General features: G+C 34.2%; 1 protein-coding gene across 1 annotated transcript; it reads left to right on the top strand.

The window, feature by feature from the left end:
• Positions 1 to 7,921: 7,921 nt before the first annotated feature.
• Positions 7,922 to 20,287, top strand: LOC123675386 (histone H1B-like). Its single transcript, XM_045610738.1, has 2 exons — positions 7,922 to 8,514; positions 20,211 to 20,287. Exons 1-2 carry the CDS (start codon positions 8,010 to 8,012, stop codon positions 20,285 to 20,287), a joined length of 582 nt encoding a protein of 193 aa, XP_045466694.1. The 5' UTR covers positions 7,922 to 8,009.
• Positions 20,288 to 21,065: the final 778 nt, after the last annotated feature.

The following is a 21,065-nucleotide window of genomic DNA, read 5'->3' as shown; positions in this document are numbered from 1 at the left end:
GTTAACGTTTCTTCGTTTTTTCCATTACACAAATATCATACAATCCGAAAGCAAACAAAATTCCCACAAAGGCTAAACCTGTCCGTGAGATGGGCAACCAAATTACAATGACGAGATAATTCTTTTGGAATTCACCGTTAAGGGTAAACAGCTAACATTTTCATTCACCCAACTATAAATATTATTTATTAATTTTTTTTTACTTGGAATTGCTGTGACCATACGATCACAAAATATATAAATATTCCGAGGACAAACTAAAGTGTTGTCTATTCAAGTTTATAAGCATTTAGTTAGTAGTGCTCTAGGAGGAACATTTCTTATCCAAATTTTATTGCCACCTTATTTTATCAATTTGAACAAATTAAGAAATGGGCATATATAAATTATTCCATAAAATATTTTCACAGAATCGATGACGGTAGGCGGCGATAAGATATATAATTATTTCTTCTGCGCGTTCCGTTCATCAACTTTACATCGACAACAGAATGGTAGAGAGTCGAAACAATTTCGTACCTCGGCATGGGATCATTCAAGGGAAATCCGCTGTAGGATTGAAAAGGCAAGAGCAGCTTTCATTAAAATGAAAAAACTTTTCACGATTCACGACCTGAACAAGAAGACCAAAATACGACTTCTTATTAAATATATTCATGTACTAGTACCATAGTATAAGGAAAGGTTTCGATCATTTTTTCCCAACCTTTTACGATTCTTAGAGTTATTTATTTTATTATTCGACTGTAATAATATTTTCTGACCGAAAAATCAGCCTATGTTTTTATGAATATTTGAAGAAAAGTTTACCTTCAACAACCAAATTATATTGAAATATCTCAATGATGTTGAAAATAAATAAAATCATGTTTTATTTTTATATTTACCTTATATTTAAAATTGAAATGAATATTTTCGGGTTATAGTTTGTGGATTGAACATATCAATGGATTTTTCATATAGCTCAGGAGCTTGAAATATTAGAGGTTTCCTAGTAATACATCTTTTTTGGTAAAAATGAAGGAAAAAACTTGAAAATTGGAAAATTCAGTTTTAATATCAAATAAAAGAAATTTTATAAAGAAAAGTTCAAGAGTTGGTAGAGACAGATGGAATTTTAGTTCTTCTATACATACTAAGCAAATAGCCACTCTTAGTGCTGTGCAGTTTTTTTTATAAAGTAAATAAGCTACTTTATTAAATCCAAGCTCAACCATTAACGAAGAAAGAACTGATAATGATTTTTTAAATCAGAATCGTTGTTATCCTTGTTTAATTAAAACTCTTAGCTCTCTGGTTAACATCAGTTCTACAAGATCTTGTTCTAAATCTGTTATTTATCCAGCATTTGAGAAAGGACCTATTGCCTCAATCCCTTCAATATTCAAGTAAATGGTAACAAGTGAGTATCAAGGTGAATTTAGATGTCAGAAATACATTAAAGAATTTAGCTACGACCAGGTCAGAAGCTTTCGATTTCTAATTCAATAAAAATTTAGAGAGATTTCCTCAAATTTTACTGAATTAGAAATCAAAAGTTTCTAATTTTTTTTTTGTTCTTGGAAGGAAACAATATGATGTATTTTTTCGATACTCTCTATTATTTGAATTCAACCCGCACCAATTCTTTACAAAATAATTTTCTATGGGAATAAAGCTTTTCCGATATAAGACACTATACGATATTGATGAGGGTTATTGAGTCTCAGTGCTGCCCTGGTGATAATGAATTTGATGCTTTGAAAAGCACACAGTTTCAGTCAATAAAACCTTGTAATCATGAAGATACTGAGCGAATGCTCTTGCAACCATCAATAATCATTATGAATTAATTGGCAATTATATCTTTGAAGTTGGCAAAAATAACAAATTAGGTACCGAGACCCATATATTTGATGGTTTCCTTGTCACTATATATAAAAACCGTGTAGCAACTTGCAACGGATAAAAAATGTGGGCTCAAAAATTCATTGACAGAAAGGCTTATTCAAGATCGACTCAAGAATCAAATCCCAATACAATACAGAGAATGGAAATCCCACAATAAGCATTCAAAATTAGCATTGTTACAAATTACATCCGCAACAGAGTCTACCTGCAAGGTAGTCAGCCATATGTTAATGAAAATATTTTGGTAGTATGACAACAATTCCGTTTATGATATGTTGAAACTCAATGAAAGCCTCAATTTTGATGACGCCATTTCATTATGATTTGAATTATTGTGGAATAAAGAGAATTATTTATTTATTTTTAGTAGTCCCACAATCGAATAGCTCGAACCGAAGTGACATTAGAAAAATATTCTATTTTATCTTTATATTTTGAAGGTTATTTGGACTTTCCTTCTGTTCGTACAATATTAAGTTATAAGTTGTTTTGCCTTTCTGTTCATTTGTAACGAATTTAAATCAATAAAGTCCTATTTTCTAAAAATGGGACTTAATTGATTATTATTATTATTATTATTTTGAATGATTAAAAATTGGCCTTTTGTATATTCAATAATGTTGAACAATTGAGTTTCACATTTTTCGATGATTGCCGAGATTTAAGTAGGCTGGAAATATTTTTGCAATATTTATATATTGCAGTTCTTAACAACAAATCTAAAATATATCTTCTATGTTCCGAGCAGATGATATTCGTTGCGAACCATTCGGGCAGAAAATTTTTAATGCATTTAACACTTTTTTTTTCAAATTACACATGACTTTATCATTGCAACTTTTCCCTATATCTTTGCTGAAACAATCCAAAACTATTGTTGTGAATTTCTCCAGCAAAGATGTAGGTGCTTTTAATCCACATTCAAAATTTAAACCGTAATTTTTGAAAAAGATCAAGAGCTCATCTTCATTTTCAAGATTTTTAGGAGCCTCCAAAGTGATTTTTCAATCTTCACACCCGAAACGCTCCCAACATTTTTTGACCAAATAACCTGCAAAATAAACTACAGAACATTTTTCCAATGTCACTCCATCTCGAAATTCGATGGCAGGAGTACTACTTGGACTACTTGAAGAATCCGAATCGTCCGATTCTGATGAAGACGAGTTTTCATCGAGATTCAATAAGGAAAAAGGTTCGTTGTTATCTGCCACTAAAATATTTTCATCGTCATCTGCCTTACTTACTGTGGGATTTCTGTTATATCCCCCTCTCTGACGATACACAGAAAATTGATTCTCGAGAGGATCTTGAATAAGCCTTCCCGTGAATAAATAGTTGAATCCCTCATTTCTTTGATCAAATGCAAATTGCTTCACGGCATTTATAGTTAATAGAAAACCATCAAAACTATCAGGCCTCGTTAATTTGTTATTTTTGCCAACTTTATACAAGTTTTCAATTAATTCATAACCATTATTAATGGCTGTTATAACTTCCGGATTTCTATCACTAAGTGCACGATTACAAGGTTTTGTTGAATGAAACCGTGTGCTATTCAAAGCATCAAATAAGTTGTTGATGGTTTCCACAAAGCGTGCAGTATTTTCGGCTGTTGCCGATACTAGTTCTCCAGTTCTTAGGGCTGTCATTATGGCAGCATAAACACTGTGAAAGGAGAAAATAAGATATTTACCCAAGTACATGTTAAATTCTATAGAAAAACTACCGCTCAATTGAGAGTGAGCAAAATAGGTACCAAATGGTATTTTATGATCCGGTCCTAGGGTCGTAATGCGTTCAATAATCCTTTTGACCTTGTAATAAAAGAAATTGGAGGTACACAAGAAATCGCTCAAAAGATAGAAGTGTCTAACGACAAGAGATGTAATAAACCATAACAGGCACTTTGAAAATTTGCCGCCTGGCATTTCCTTATCATTTTAAGATAAATATAGTTAGTATGTTTCAGGATATACTAAAATACAAATTCAATTTAATGCATCCTCAAACCCCAAAACAATTTTCGTTAAAAAAATTGCATAAAAAAATCATCCAAGTAGACTAGCAGTATCATTCATTATCGCTCATTGTTCCAAATTATCGAGAAAATTAATACCGATCATACAAAGCGGAGCTAATTTTCGAGACTAATTCTCAATCAAAAACCTCATTTTGGAAATCCATAAATAATTTTCATTACATGACAACGTTCAAAATACAATTATAGATCCTTATGTAGACGCAGTAATCCTACGCTGGGACACAGCAATACAATCTAAATGCCATAAATAAATTCATTCTCATTACAGGTATACAGATACCAAAACAATGATCGAGCGGATTTTGAGAACATTAAATCCTCCAAGAATACACTTCGTCCTCAATTCTATGAATGATTCAAAACACTTTGTTTTTCTGATTCAGTTTAGTTAGAAGAGGATGTGTGTACATTTCAAGACCCCAGGTTTGAAAGAATAGAAAGATTCGTCGGTTCTCAATTCAGAATAAAAAAATTTTTGACCACTGAAATAGAGAAATGTCTAAAAATCACAATGCATAGGGAACAGAAAAGCAAGATTTCAAATGAAAAAACTTTGCCAACGATTTAAAAGACGACATTACATTTCGAATATGGAATCTTATATTATTATTTTTAGAACTCTTTATTGCTAAATTCATATGTTTGAATCTTATATTCAATTTTTATATTTTTTTCATTGATAATATCCCAATTCTATTCATATTTCTTCGGATGAAACCACTTTCTACTATTATATGAATAATTTTAATTCAATTGTATCTATCAATTTGTTTTAATTATTCCTGAATAGAGAGTTAAGTGATCATTCAAACTTTTATCGTAATGCAAATCGCAATTATTCGAATAAATATTCAAATGTAGTGGTAACTTAATAATAACATAAAAATTGTTGGCAATGTCATGCGACCCCTTTTCAACCACGCCACTGAATTAATTATCGTATTATTTCTGCGCCATCTATAGCTCATGATTCAGCGCCGTCTATTATCGAGTTACTTCTCCACTTTGGGTAGTCAATAGTGTTCGATATATGCAACCCGTAAAACACCGGTTCCAACTACAGTAACGACTCCAAGTGACCAGCTCCTTGCCGTCAAACGGCGGTTGGCTTACTATCCATTCCTTATACTATGCTAGTACAATACATGTTTTTCCTATGATTACACTTTTCGTTTATTATTATTGTTATGGCAATCAAAAAAAACTTGCAACCTGGTGTGGACATTTTTATTATGGTCCTTAATTTCAGAAGAAAGATTATAGTTTATACCTGTATTTAAATTAAGATAATATTCAGAAAATTTTAAGATTCGTTGTAGGTACTAAAAATACACGTGATGTTGAGAAGGGGGAGGGGGGGTGGTCTTAAACCTCACTACGTATCACCAATAAGTGAGGGGGGTTTAAAAAATGCTAAAAAAAGATCACGTGATTAATGGACAACCCCTAATACAGCAGGCATGGTTGGGGAAAGGAGAGGTCCCGGCAGGAGGAGAATTTCGTGGCTCTGAAATTTGAGAGTCTGGTTCTGGGAAACAACAATTGGACTGTTTCGTGCAGCAGTGAATAAGGTCACAATAGCCAGAATGGTCTCCAATATCCGATAACGGATTGGCACTATCAAGAAGAAGAAGTTCCGTTCATCCCACCCGTTTGAGTTGATAATTCTCGCTAAGTTAATCCCCTCCGCGTATAACGAGATCACACATTTTCTAATCGAGAAGCCAATTTTCTCATTCCTATCCCGCATTGCACAATATTTCACACACGGTACAATCCATATTATATTTACAAAGAAAAAACATATATATCAACCGTTGAACTTATCTCTCATAAGGGTGTCAAATATGAACCGCTGGGTTCATATATATATATATATATATATATATATATATATATATATATATATATATATATATATATATATATATATATATATATATATATATATATATATATATATATGAAGGTGACGACAGGATTTTTACCTTGGTGCTCCCACCCGGTTGATCCTATATAACCACGAAAGTGTGAAGGGAAAAAAAAAAAAAAAAAAAAAAAAAAAAAAAAAAAAAAGAAAATATATATATATATATATATATATATATATTTTTTTTTTTATATATATATATATATATATATATATATATATATATATATATATATATATTAGGCCATTAAATATGCTGATGATGTCAGTGGTGCCGGTATTAATCATATTAATTGCTTTCACTTAAATATAACATCATTAGTAGTGAATCTTACAATAGAGCGTCTGCCAAAAATATTACATGCAAACTGCTCACCAAAACCTCTCAGCGTGTTCAGATGTTCATTTCTGTTCTATATTGTTAACAAGTGTCGGGGACGTGGCACATCCTTGTATTAATGCTTTTTGAACAATATTCCTTATTCTTCATATAGGGATCTTGTTTTCGCTGTATATTACATGACTCCGATCAACAATACCATTGCATAAACCAGCAAAAATTCTTCATTGCTCACCTCTTTCTTTCTTCTTTTCTTCAATAACAGATTTATGGAAAATTACATTACGGCACTATTATGACCGTTAATAACAATAAAAATTAAATCTGCCAGTATGTACTCATCATCATAAACATTTCAGGCTCTCTTCATCGTTCAGCTTAATGACGAGTTGATGGAAATTTATACTTTCGATTCTATGACCATTCAATCTGCCAGTGAGTTATCAGACTCATCATCAAGACATTCCATATCCATTATAATATAATTATAATACAATATTATTATAATATGATAATAATAATGAGTGGAGGGTGAAGCAACTTTACCTAGACATTCTTCCAGTGCCCATTGGACTGACAATATTATACTTGAGATTTATACTCTCCCGTGTTAATTAAGTTTCACATGTTTGAAGTGCAGAATTAACAATTTAGTATTTCACTTGAATTATTAAAAGTAGTTTACTTACTGAATTATTTGATATCTTAATTAAATGAGGTAATATAGTTTTGTTTGCACGATATCGCTGGTTCCCATTTATATCATTCGCTGATTCCTGCTTCAGGTATGGGATTACAAATTGTTTTTTTTTATGGAGATTTTATATTATCCTTTTTTTTCAAACTATTAATTTGTATGATTACCTCCTGGTCCGTTCTTCAGGTAATTCATCCGTTAGTGCGTGTCTAACATTAATCGAGTTTTCATATTAGATTGACTACTTTTTCCGAACGCTCTTTTGTATTACGGCATTATGTAGCGGAAAAGCTTTTCTATGAATTTATGAACAATCAGCTACATTTCCAGCCTGCTCCAAAATACGATTATTATCCTTTCCTGTTTGTTATTTCTCACGAGTTGATTTAAAATTGTCTTCATTGAACAGTTAGAAGATTCATCCACACTAGATCACCCTACCGACTCGCCACTTTCAGAACTATAATAACCCTAATTGTAGGAAAGTTATCGATTATATCAAGTATGCTTTGAATTAATGAAAATTCGAACAATTTACGTTCCCTGAAATACAATTGATTATATTTCCTATTAATCAAATTACATGGAGAAAACTGAGGCCAATACTCTGGCTCGAAGGACCACCTTTGTTAACGATAGCGTTTTATACCGGAATTCACATTCCTTCGTTCGAATGTCGTTTATTATCGATTATGGGAAATTTTCCGGGAATATTTCTAGACGATATGGTGCAGAAATTTTCTATTTTTGATTTTTCCATTCGGAAATTTCAAGGATTGATCAATTGAGCATTTTGCTCGAAATAATCCTCATATTCATACATTTCTAGCCAAAGTTCCGTCGACTTCAGTTTTAATGCATTAATTTTCAGTATTTTTCCTGCAGAAAGTGTATCTAACGTTCTTGATATATATACATATATACATATGTAGATAAATATATATACCGTGTAACGATTTCATCAATTATCACGATAATGTCTTCTGCCGATACAGAGGTGCAACAAAGCGGTGCGTCCGTTCCAATCGGTGCGAAAACTGCGAAGAAATCCGAGAAAAAGACTGCGACCGCGAAACAGGCCAAACCCAACCATCCTCCGACTTCAGAGATGGTTAATAACGCCATCAAAGATTTGAAAGAAAGAAGTGGATCGTCATTGCAGGCCATCAAGAAATTTATAGCTTCCAACTATAAAGTAGATTCGGAAAAGTTGGCTCCTTTCATTAAGAAATACCTCAAATCAGCTGTGCAATCTGGATCTTTAGTTCAGACAAAAGGAAAAGGCGCATCTGGTTCGTTCAAATTGGCAGCTGGTGGTTCGACATCGGGATCCCAGAAGAAAGTGATTAAAAAAGCCACCTCCAAGTCCAAAGATGATCTTAAAAAATCCACTTCGGCATCAGCTGTGGTGACCGACAAGAAGAAAAAGAAGTCTACTGTTGCCAAAAAACAAGCCGCTGTAACGAAAACGAAGAAAGCAGTTGCAACAACCGAGAAGAAGAGCCCCAAAGCCGCCAAATCCCCTTCTAAAGCTAAGAAGATTGCGAAATCGCCAACTAAGAAACCGAAAGCTCCAAAACCCAAATCAGTCAAGTCTGTGGCAACTCCGAAAAAAGCAGCACCTTTGAAGAAGAAGAAGTGAATATAAAAATTACTGTTGTGATGAGAATGGTTCGTCTAACTAATCGGTCCTTCTCAGGACCTTCAGAAATTATCGATCAAATTTGAAATATTCATCTTGTTCTCCAATTTTTCTGATTCCCCATTTCTCTGTCCACCTTGAAACCGAAAGGCCTTACCGTATTGATTGTTGTCCTTCAATTTATTTTAGAATGAGACTACAAAAATTTTTTTTACAAATTTTGCCTTGAAAATGTTCTTCATTTCATTTCAGGGATCTTAGGGCTTGATGTGCTCTGAGGAAGATGAAAGACTCTGGCATTCTTGTATCGTCAAGTTCTGCGTGCCGACCAGATCTGTCCCCTATTAATTGTACTTGACTTCTCTCTTCGCCTGAACCACGGCACATTCATCTTTCCCCGGCTTCATTCCGATAGCCTCAAAGAACGCTACCACATTTCCCAATTGCTCGTCGTTAGCGGAGTAGAGCTTGAGGTCGTCGATGTATCTAACTGGCTTCTCAGTAGGTTTAGCGCCAAACAAAACCAGAAGAGACTCTGCGTGTCCCCCTGAAAAATATCTATCCTGATTTTGATTTCGACAGTTTTAACATAGATCTTGTTCTTATCCAAAAACATGTGGACAAGAGGTGGCGGGTCAGGTTTTTTTACCTTTAAAACAAAGTCAGTACTTACAATCAATCATTACCGAATACATATAGGTACTTCAAATAAATATATAATTCAAGCGGAATATCGAAAAAATGCCAATATTCACGTAACAATAAATCGGACAAATGCAGGTACCGAATGAATAATATAAGGCTGCTAATTTCACACATACTTTCTGAAGGACTAATTGATACGTAAGTATCTATCACTTTGCAATCACAAATAAACGTTTCAGAAACTATAATTGATCATTTCAATGAGCGATTAATATTTGTTATTCATATTTAATACCTATATATGTGTGCTCGTTAAATCGCTCTTTGAAATGATCAATTATAGTTTCTGAAAGGTTCTGTGTTTGCAAAATGAAAGGTACCTACGTGTTCATTAGTCCTTTAGGATGTCTGTGTAAAATTAGAAGGTTTTTTCTTATTCCTGCATTTCAAACAGCTGAAAATAGAAAACATGAAATTCGAGCGATTCTTGGGTGTTATTGGTGGTAATAACCTATTGATGGCGGAGCTTATCAGAGAGAAGCACTCTAGCTCAACGATAGAGTCAACCCAGCAAACACTGGGAGGTAACTGTGAAGTACCATGGAAGTAACTTTGCAACTAAAAGCTCGCATGCGATGTATTAAAAACATTGCCTCCCGCTCGCATTTGCAGCGAAATGTCCGCGACATCATGTACGCATTTCAAGTCGTTGTGTTGTTCAAATTGAGACATGAAAAAATATCCCCAAAAAAACATCCATTTGTTGTCACTTTTATGGAAGTTTTTGAGTCAATAAATCTCTTTTTAATAACCACATTGGGTCGTTTCATGCGAGGTCTCTTTGATATCTCTATATTCCATTCCCTTTTTTTCACCACACATAGAGAACATTATATCAATTTCAATAGGAAGTTCGATTATGATTTCATTATTAGACTTCTCAATTCTATTTTTTTTTTCACTACACATAGAGTACACATACTGACTTCCATATAAGATAAAATTTTGAACTTTATTAAATAAAACTTTTGGGACAGCGTGACGACTTGGTCGATGGTGGGGTTTATTCAGACCTTAATCTGCCTACTCCTGATTAACCTCGGGATAACTATAACGGGACATGCGCTAACTAGGTCTCAATCTGCCTACTCCTAGTTAACGGGAAAAATAAATGGTTATCTAACTAGGCCTCTATATGCCTACTCCTAGTTAGACGGTTATAAAACATTAAAAATAAAATATAGAACAGACACAAAATGCTCGGCTTATCTCCGTTTAAGATGCTTACTTCGAGGCTTAAGTAGATTGTTGCGCCCTCTGTTGGGGGAAGCGTTAACCTTGTTGGCAACGCCACCATGACCGTAACGCAGGAATCTGTAATCCCCACAAAACATTACTTTTGTGATATTCATAAAAAAGTCCCTTTGGCACTATACAGTGTGTTTCCAAATTGTATGTATGACTTTGTACAAGATATTCTACCCATTGAATAAATGATATTTGATATAGGTCAAATGCCTTGTATTGTTCAAATTCGGACAAGGATTCCTATATAGAATATCATTTATTTAATGTGTAGAATATCTTGTACAAAGTCATACATACAATTTGGAAACACACTGTATAGTGCCAAAGGGACTATTTTATGAATATCACAAAAGTAATCCTGTAGAAATTTGTACATACAATTTGGAAATGGGAAATGAAGTAATGAAACATCCATATAATAAATAATTATTCAATCAAATTTAAAAAAACAAACGTCACAAAAAAGTGAAATTATCTCTCATAAAATAATAAAATTAACAAACAGAGCCGGTCTTCATTTGACCACTTATAAAAAAATACTATATATATTTTAATTTATTGGTTTTTTGGTGATATAGCTATATCACCAGCCACATGGCAGACACCAACGCACAAATAAAACTGAAAAAACGGGAAGCCTATAGCTATTGTAGTTTTCGAAATATCGCTCGATCAGCCAGAAAACGGACCAAGTGAATACGTAATCTGTATTTTGTTGCAAAAATGCTTCTATTAGGATCACGTTCTGGTCTCACCGACGACCTCTCGGATTGCTCTGAATCGTTTGTTTTTGTTTATTACATCCAGATGAAGGAGAATAAATAAATATTCGTCGGACTCTTTGAGGGCTGGATATTTCAGTGCCACAGATGGATAATTGAAAATAATAATGTGCAAAGTATTACTATTACATTCACCAGAATAAACAGCCACATTGGGAACATAAAGTGACCCACTCAAAAAGGATTTGGAATATCATCCAATTCATGTTAACATTGTGTAGTTCTCAAAAAGACTTCGTTGCGAAGTCGCTCGATGGTAAACTTTTTAACTACTAATTTACCACTTTCTATGGGGATGGCATTGTGGTTATTTATTAATATCCTCAAATTATTATCACTGCATCTTCGAATTGTTGTTAACAAAGCAATGTCGCAAAATAAATATGTTTAGAACAAGTATGCGTAATCGCAATGAAGATATCTGTCAATGTGCAATTTGAGACTTCGCGAAACTGCCAAGTGATGTAACGTGTTTGCTGGGAAGGAGGCTCTCAGAAAGGTCCGGAATGATAGTTGGGAAGAGAAACTACTTTCTCTTTCCACAGAAGACAACAGTGTTTGGCGGATGGCCAAAGCACTGCACTCAGATAGGAAACCAACCCCGCCGATTCACGGTTTACGAGGAATGGTATACAGTCCAGAAGAAAAGTCTGAAGCTTTCGCAGATAACCTCCAACGCCAATGCAGCTGTAGTTACAACTATGCGGAATTGGACCACATTGAGGACGTCAACCGCAAAGTGAAAAATGAATCAACGGAAGCTATTGGTTTCGAACCGTTCAGGAAATCCAGAACACTATTATGTCGAGTAAAGTGAGAACGGCACCAGGACCGGACGGCATTACTAACTTGACGTTGCGGAACCTCCCTCGAAAAGCTTTAGTAGCACTGACGAATATAGTCAATGCTAAAGATTCAACACAATAACGAAAGAAAAGAATATCATACAGTAGGAACAGTTCGGTTTTTAAAGCCAACATTCCACTGTGCAACAAGTGCTCCGAGTAGTGGAACCAATCACGGATGGATATAACCGGAAACAAGTCACAGGAGCTGTGTTTTTGGATGTAGCCAAATCGTTTGATAAAGTACGGCCCAAAGGACTGCTATACAAACTGCTTACGGCAGGTTTCCCACTCTCCATGGTCCAACTTTTAGCTTCTTACCTGCATTCTCGCAAGTTTAGAGCCAGATTTGACGGAGTATTGTCTTCAGAGAGGTCTCTTTTAGCCGGAGTTCCGCAAGGATTTCTGCTGTCTCCAATATTTTTCACAATATATGTATCCGAAATGCCAAAAACGGTGAAAAACTCCATGGCACTTTACGCTGACGATACCGCCTTTCTTGCCAGTTCTTGGTGTCCCAAAATGGCAACGAAGTACCTACAAGAAACCCTGAGAAGATCAAAGCAGTTTTTTTTAGCCGAAAGAAAATAGATCCCATCGGACTCGTCGTAATGTTCGGTAGGAGGATTGTAATGGAAAAACGAGGCCAAGTATCTGGGAGTGATACTTGACAAAAAACTCACTTGGAACCAACACGTCACATCAGCTGTGACGAAGGGGAAAGACAACAGCGGCAGCGTTGCAACCGCTACTTTGCAAAAGCACAAAAATGTCTCTTTCCAACAAGCTTCTTCTTTATAAGTCCACCATCCGGCCGGTCATGTGTTACGCATGTTCGGCTCCTAGGAAACACAAACGACCGAAGATGGCACTTCTCTAGGAAGTGTGCATTAGAGCCAAACCCTTACTGGCACAGAGATTGTGTAATGATTACACAAACTTTGCCACCTGCTAGAGCAGATCAAAATAGCTCACCAGAGGTGAATTATATTGAGATGGAGCAGTAAAAGGCTAATTTATAGCCTGACTGCAAAAGAGAAAGAAGTTGTTAGCTCTTCACTGTATTTAATAAGTAGAGCGAGTATGGACTGTATTTTTATTATAGATGTTGCGATGGCAAAAACAATTCACAGATTTTCCGCTAATGAGAAACTGAATATAAAAGCTCTTACCAACTCCAAAAGGGCCGTGATGATTTTTGGGGCTTCCTTTTCTTTCGTAGGCCAGGAGGGATCCCTCAATGATGGCACACCAGTTGTCATGCACTTGATATTCTTGAACCTTATAACTAATTACTGTCTCTATCAGTTACTAACACTTGAATTAATTTGCCACACACAGCGAAGTTAATAAACTTATCGAAATTAGCGATAATGCGAATACTATTGTTTATAGCGACGAAATATGCGGAGAACAAGAAAGTAACATTAACAGTTCCAATTAATAATAATGTTTTTGCTGTTATAAAAAACCGCTCGTTCCATATTGGCTCATATTGCCAATATTTTCAAAGCATTTTATGAGTCAGCAACCCACAATACAGAAAAGTGCAATTGTGTGCTGCCGACACAACAGAAGTTGTAAGTTAAAAAAATTCATACTAACTTTTGTTCTCAAAAATAAAGGGGGAATTCATTTGTTTCAAATTTGATTCATAATGCATTGGGGAGAAGACACAGTAATAACACTAAGAAGTTTTAACACATGATTTATTACAATTTCGATAAGTATGACAGCTTCATAATTTTTCTTTTTGGGTTGAAGGAATCAATAAGGTCAATTGGCTTGAAAAACAATTATGTATGATAATCAAAAAAACAGTTCCTCTGTCCGAAATGATCAATGAGCCTCTCCTTCAACGGAATCGTTCTTCTAATTCTTTCTTTCTACTGATTACTGGTTTTGGAGTTATCTACTAAAAATCTACCATCATCGTTCAGAAATCTATCAAAAATCTACTGACATACTTTTTAGAAAAAATTCCACAGTTGGCACTGCATTACAATTTCACATTATTCAGATTACACTTCATTCTAGTGTCTCTTATGGTTAAATTTTACTTCATGAATAGGATAGATATTAGAGATGCGTATAGATTCGCACATAAAACAAGAAAATTTTTAGGAAATCGTTAAAGAATGGATCGAATTTTTTAGACGAGATATATTCTACGCCTATGGACTCAAAACGTGAACTTACCTATGATAGGTTAGGTTTTCATTTCCGGATGTTTTACACACTATACATGTTTTTCGAGGTTTTACCATGATTAAAATTAACAATATGTAACTTTAAATTCACAAACTTGTATAAAATAACGACGATTACAAACGTGAAATTAAAATGAACAGTTAACCCTTAACGTCCCTCTAGTTGTCACGTGCAATAACAACAACAGAACCGTGTTGCCAAATCCCCACAATATTCGCAAAACATCTATGCCACAGAACGGAGAAAAGTTTACTTCTTCCTCAGAATGGCAACGCAGTACATTATAAGTGTTTGTAAACAAAAATGTTATAGCGATGTCAACAAATGCTATAAGGCACCTCTATATTTTCTTTCCTCTGACGTATTCACCATAAAATCGTACTCAACTTATTATATTTTTCTGTTTATCAATAAGAATTTTCCTTTTATTTACTGTTTTGAACTTGTGACCAATAAATTTTATGTAATGTTGTCTTTGATTTATTGAAATTCAGATGCTTTTTGGTCAAATTTTATCCAGACTGATATATTGGTTGCTTTTGGTAACGATCAAATCATTCAATGATTCTTTGAAGGTGAAATCGTATTGCACAGATTTTCTTCCTCTAATAATCCAGGCTGTAATGACTTGCCTTCTTTTTTCAAACAGTACTGTGAGAAATACTCAAATAAACTAATCAATGTGTGTTTGAAATTGATACAACTTTTTAGTTTCAAAATTTCTTGGATCAAAACCAATAATACAAACAAACTGAATAATCTAACCTCCTGTCAATGACATTTCCAATGCCAACCCGAAATCTGCAATTCAAAATGTTACTGATCGAATGAGCCATTACCAACTTAATTTCGATTTTCCACCAGCCACCCGGGATGTCAATAATTCCTGAACGGACTATATTCTAAAACAAGTTGCAGAATGGGCTTCTATTCTAACACGAATGCGAAATTCGAACGCATGAGTGTTGGAATTGCCTTCTGCAACGAGTATTAGACGATATTTTCTCTATTTCAGTCAAGTTTTGTGAATTATTGTCGAAATTAAATGAAAAATTTAGATTGAATATCCTAGTGACATTTGTATTGTATCATTGCAGTTGGTGTGACTGTTACGAACATTGACAGATTACGGAATTTGGATATGAATCGTACGTTTAGAATTTTGAAATAATTTACAATTACTCATTAAATTCGTTAGTTATGTCTGACGAAATCGATTTAACACCACCAGAATTAAGAGAAATTGCGATTAATGTTGCAAATCATTTCACTATATCCGAATTACTGTCTCCAATGAGTAACGTCATAAAATTCGTACACTCGCTCATAGATGTCCCTAGCAGTATTAAAAATACGATATATCAAATATGATAATTAATGCAGTTAAGAGTTAACTCGTATTACTCGAAACACCACGGGAGCAAGATTTTTCGTTGAGTTACGTATAGTTCGACATAGGCGTAGTTCGAGTTATACAATTCATTCTTGATTAAATTCGACTTACGGGAGAGTTGGATAATACCGAGCCCCTAAGGACTTGGACCTATAATTAGGAAACTATTTGATATTGAAAGAAACAACATTGAGTAATTAGTAGGACATTTATTCAGGTACAATAACCGCATAACAAAAACTTCTGAAATTTAATCAAAAAGTATTTATTGTCAATTTATAAAAAAAAATAGAGGCGCGGTATTATCGAACTGATTCGATATTATCGTGCCCAGGTTTGACAAAATCGTGCCCACATTATTTGCTCGCGAATGGGTAAGTAACAAAAGTATCTAATAATAAAAAAATTGATATCTTTCTGAGTAATTTTCCTGCGTGAAGATAGGGAGAGCCGAATCTTCTTCTCAAAATTAAATCAGTATATAAAATATCACGCAATAAGTATTGATGGAAACTTAAAGTCTATATGACAACAAAACGTAAATATTTTTTTATAACATGAAGTCTAAGTAAATTTTCGTCTGAAGTTTCTAGCAGATGTCTTTATTTTATTTCCGTTTCGAATAGCCTCAAGTACAGACTTCATATTTTACGGATTGATAATATCGCGCCCCGGCGCGGAATAATCAAACTTGATAATTTTATTTTTTAAGCTCAAAATTTTATGGGAAATATTATAGTACGTAAAAAAGTATTCGGTCAATAATTCTACAGTGTACAAGCATTAGAAATTTATAGTATCAAAGTATTACAATATAAATACAGTATTACTTACCTCTTACTGAAAGTACGCGAAAAATTATAAGGAGTGACGAAAAAAACTTCTACAGGGCGTGCTATTTTCGTCGTTTCAGGGACCGTGATGGCATTGCGCGGAGAAGGATGTAGGCATGTCCAGCTTTGATGTATACACACTACATCAAAGAAAAAGTGAATAGTTTTTGAATAATACTGAAGCGCGGAATTATCAACCCCGCGGTATTATCCAACTCTCCCCTACAAGATGATATAGACCTAAACCGCTTTATAGAGGTAAAGAATAGTGATATTTATTCCCTATAATAGGAGTAGATCGTACATATTTGATGAATTTACTGAAAAATGAATTGACAGTGAAAAATTTTATAATGAGATAGACCAATATGTCTCTCTGTGTTGACAAATTCTGAACATTTTAAGAGTTTGTCTGATGGAGGAGTCTGATTTAGACTCTAAAACAAAGGTTAATTAATTCAAAGTGTAAGTATTCCATTTTTTCGTCAACATTTTTTTCAATCCAAGAGCGTAGAAATGGGGAGGTACTGGGTGTGATTACCCCACCCCAAGATTTTCAAAATATAAAATTCTAGAAATATCGCGAATACGAATAACGAAAATTTCTCCATCAAATGAACCAATAATAATAATCATTTTTCTTTCCTTTGAAATCGACACGTCAGTAAAAAATCGGACCCCTTTACCGTTTATGAGTTTATTATCGCTTTCAAAATGAGTACATTAATTGCATTTCAGCTCGTCTTTGTCCGAGGTTTATTATTTTCCTTCATCTATCCGTTTTCTCGGCATCGCCCCTTTTTTGTTACCTGTGATTTTTGCATTCGTCATCGGTATACACTTACCTACCCGTTGTTTTCAGTTTTTTGTATAATTTTCGTCACAATACTGTAGTTGTCAAAGAACTGAACTGAGTAATTCCCATCTGAAAATTGTCTGGGCTGTGTTATATAATTTATTGTGGATCATTCAAATTGCAATTTTTTTTGTGAATATATCAGTTTTGAATTGATTATATCTGAACGGTGTTCCTAAATTGGAGGTACAAATGAAAATGACAGATTTCTCGGATCCTTTTAGGAAAAAAAGTCCTAACACGATTACGCAAACGCTTTGTTTTTGAGATGCCGGTGTTAAAGTTCAAGTTTTTTTCTCATATCACCTATCCTTCACAAGATATTCAATTTTAATTGGCATAGATCTTCCGATTTAAAGTTTTCAGCTTGTGATATGCTTATTTTGTATGCAAATCTGCAGTGTGATATTTTTTGTGGAAGGGTACCTGCTTCTTTCCACCAGAACTATTTTTTGGTGAAGCACTGGTTCTATAGAAAAATGTGGAAAGAAACTCTTGTCTTGTACAACACTTTTTGTTTTGTTATAGTTTTGTCGTTTCTGCTATCGATTTCGAAAAAAAAATTCAAACAGCTCTCTGGTAATCCTCAGGAAAATCCAAATTATTATAAAAATCCAGTTAGTAAGCTGTGATGAATAAATTGATTATAACTTCTGGTACTTATCAACAAATTCTGTAGCGAAGATTAATAAAGATTCGATAAACTAATAAATATAAGCATCACTAAAAATTATGACTATACAAGAAACACCCTGTATCTCGAAAACAAAGCGTTTGCGGTCTCATGTTTATAGGACTTTTTTTTCTTAAAATTATCCTAAGGAATATTTTCCTTCGTAAATCCTTTTTAGGAAAACCCAGTATAAGGTGAGAACAATCGAATTGGTAATAAAAAAAAATATTGAGTAATTAAGATTCAACTTCGTTATCAAACTTTTTTCCCACATTACAGATATGAGTAAACGTTGTTGTAAAAAAAAATTTTGTTCGAGAATCCCCCCCCCCAAGAAAAAGAAAGATCTCCGTCCTTGGTTTCCAGATTCCTCGTCATTGCTCGTTGCGAGGCGTATACTTGAAAACCGAGTTGTGATCTTTCGAATTATTATGTGTGCTCCAATTATTTTTTCTCTTGATATTTTTGGGCGCCCCTGCAGACCTTGCGCCCGTGACAAGTGCACCTTTGCCACGCCCTAGATACGGCACTGGTATTGCCTATTACCCTAACTGAATCAGGGATGTAATGTATTTCACAAAGACGAAAAACAACACTTCGAATTACGTGTGTTAAAGTTGTTTACACATTTAACATATGGAAATTTCCTACGATTCTGCGTTCGAAACTAGTTACTGACAAAGGCTAAGTGTTTTCAGCGGAACAGATGTTTTTAATCTCATTTAGTTTTCGAAGCTTTGCATGCCTTACCGCCCTTTGTATCAAGGCACTTAAACATGAGCCCGCAAACGCTTTGGTTTCGAGATACAGGGTGTTTCTTGTAGTGCTACTTTTTGTGATGCTTAACCAGTTTATCGAATCTTTATTAATCTTCGCTACACAGTTGGTAAATAAGTATCAAAACTTATAATTAATTTATTCATCACAGCTACCTAACTGGATCTTTATAATCATTTGGATTTTCCTGAGAATTGCTATAGAGAGCTGTTTGAATTTTTTTCTCGAAATCGATTGCAAATACGACAAAACTATAACAAACCAAAGTGTAGTACTGAACAAGAGTTTCTTTTTATTTTTTTTAAACTTCCAGTGGTTCACAAAATAGCCTAATTTACATTTTCTTGATATCTCTTTTTGTTAAAAAGTTATTACCATCGGAACACCTTACCCCGGGAACTTCCAGCCCCACTCTCCCCTAATCTCATACCGCCAGTACGTGAAAAATGCAAATCGAATATGAATTCTAACATATGAGTTTAGCAATAAAGAGTTCTAATAATAATAACATAAGATTCTACGGATAGAAAATACATTCGGAAAGATGAGTATGATATGGGTTCTTTGGTTTTTTCAATGAAATAAATTCTACGAAAGTAAAAAAGATAATGGAAAATAAAAAATATATACCTGTATAGCTATAATGGGTTCATATACCTGTATACCTGTAATGGGTCTATGTAGATTGTAGTGTCCCAGCGCAGGTTTTACTGCGTCTACTTAAAGATCTATTGTATTTTGTACGTTGTCATGGAATAGAACTAATTGCTGGATTTTCCAAACGACAATTTGATTATAAAAATATAAGTAACCATTTTTTCGGTAAAACCAGGGTACTCTCGACTTTCCAAGAATAACGAACATTTTTACATTTATCCATCAGATAACAGTAAACTGTGTTCAGTATTACCTGTTCATTCAATAAATCTGTTGAATAATTATGCATATTTTTCTGCTATGGAAATTGATGTGACACGCGCAACAAAAACCGCGACTGTAAAAAGGGTTATTCTTACAAATGAGGGGTTTGGCAAAGTTACACGACAGCCTTTAGAGCAGGGGGGTGAAACCGCTAGTGCTAACACTGGCAACGGATGTGACGTCACAGTCACTCAGCATTACACGGTATACGTATCACGATGTAAAAATTTTATTCTCATAACAAGCCAATCAGCGTTCGAGGTTTCCAATAAATAGGTATTTGATTGAACAGCCAACAATTAATTGTGTTTGTAATGCATGTATGGTATTTCACTTTTATATGGGTATCTTCGATTCTGAGAAGCTACCAACTTTATCTATTCAAAATATCTGCTCATTAATAACGAATTTTCCTTCTGAAAGACAGGACCTACAAATCCTTTTGTTCGAGTAATAACCAGAGGGCCAAGGGCGTAGAAATGAGAGGATACTCGGGGTAATTACTTCCCCCCCCCAAGATTTACAAAATATAGAATTTCAGTTTATTATCGCTTTCAAGATGATTACTTTTATTGCACTGCGAGCACGTCTATGTCCGAAATTTATTATTTTCCTTTATCTACCCGCTTTCGTCGGCGTCCCCTCAGAGGAATATAAATGACTTATCATATTTCAAAATGAAAACAATCTTAACGCGTGACACCACATTTTGCTAAATTCACTATTTGAAGGAAACCTATAAATGTAAGCATTGAATTGAGTTTTACGATATCGCGCAAATACTACACCATAGACGAGATATATTCTATATGTAGAATTACAAGGAACACCCTGTATCTTGAAAACAAAGCGATTGCGGTACCTCCAATTTAGGAACACCCTGTATAAGGGTTGATGATCGAATCGGTAATCAAAAAATTGCTATTATTTTGAGTAATGTTTGCTTCGAACTTCGTTATCGAACCTTTCTTTCTCACATTACAGGTATGAGTAAACGTTGTCGTCAAAAAATGTTTTCGATTTTTTTTCGGTCTATCATATCAGTTCATTTACATATATGTATTATTTCGCGTTATGAACTATTTTGTGTTATCGTTCGAGAAAAACAGACAAATCTGCAACATAAAAATTCCTTTTTTTTTCATTTCGCAAGCTTATAATTATGATGATAATTTTGAGCAAATTTTTGTGATATAAATAAAAATTTTTTTTTATCAAACACGAAAAGCACGGAAGTTCGTTAGGAAAGATATACCTACAGGAGGTATATTTACCCCT

Source organism: Harmonia axyridis, chromosome 3 (genome assembly GCF_914767665.1).
Source record: "Harmonia axyridis chromosome 3, icHarAxyr1.1, whole genome shotgun sequence".
Taxonomy (NCBI): Eukaryota; Metazoa; Arthropoda; class Insecta; order Coleoptera; family Coccinellidae; genus Harmonia; species Harmonia axyridis.
The sequence above is the reverse complement of the archived record's forward strand: the minus strand, read 5'-3'. Positions and strand labels throughout refer to the sequence as shown.

Excerpts from the sequence above, each read along its gene's own strand:
- LOC123675386 (XM_045610738.1), top strand. The coding sequence starts at position 8,010 with ATGGTTAATAACGCCATCAAAGATTTGAAAGAAAGAAGTGGATCGTCA. Across the intron at positions 8,515-20,210 it reads GTCTGTGGCAACTCCGAAAA|ACAGGACCTACAAATCCTTT; the intron begins AAGCAGCACCTT and ends TCCTTCTGAAAG.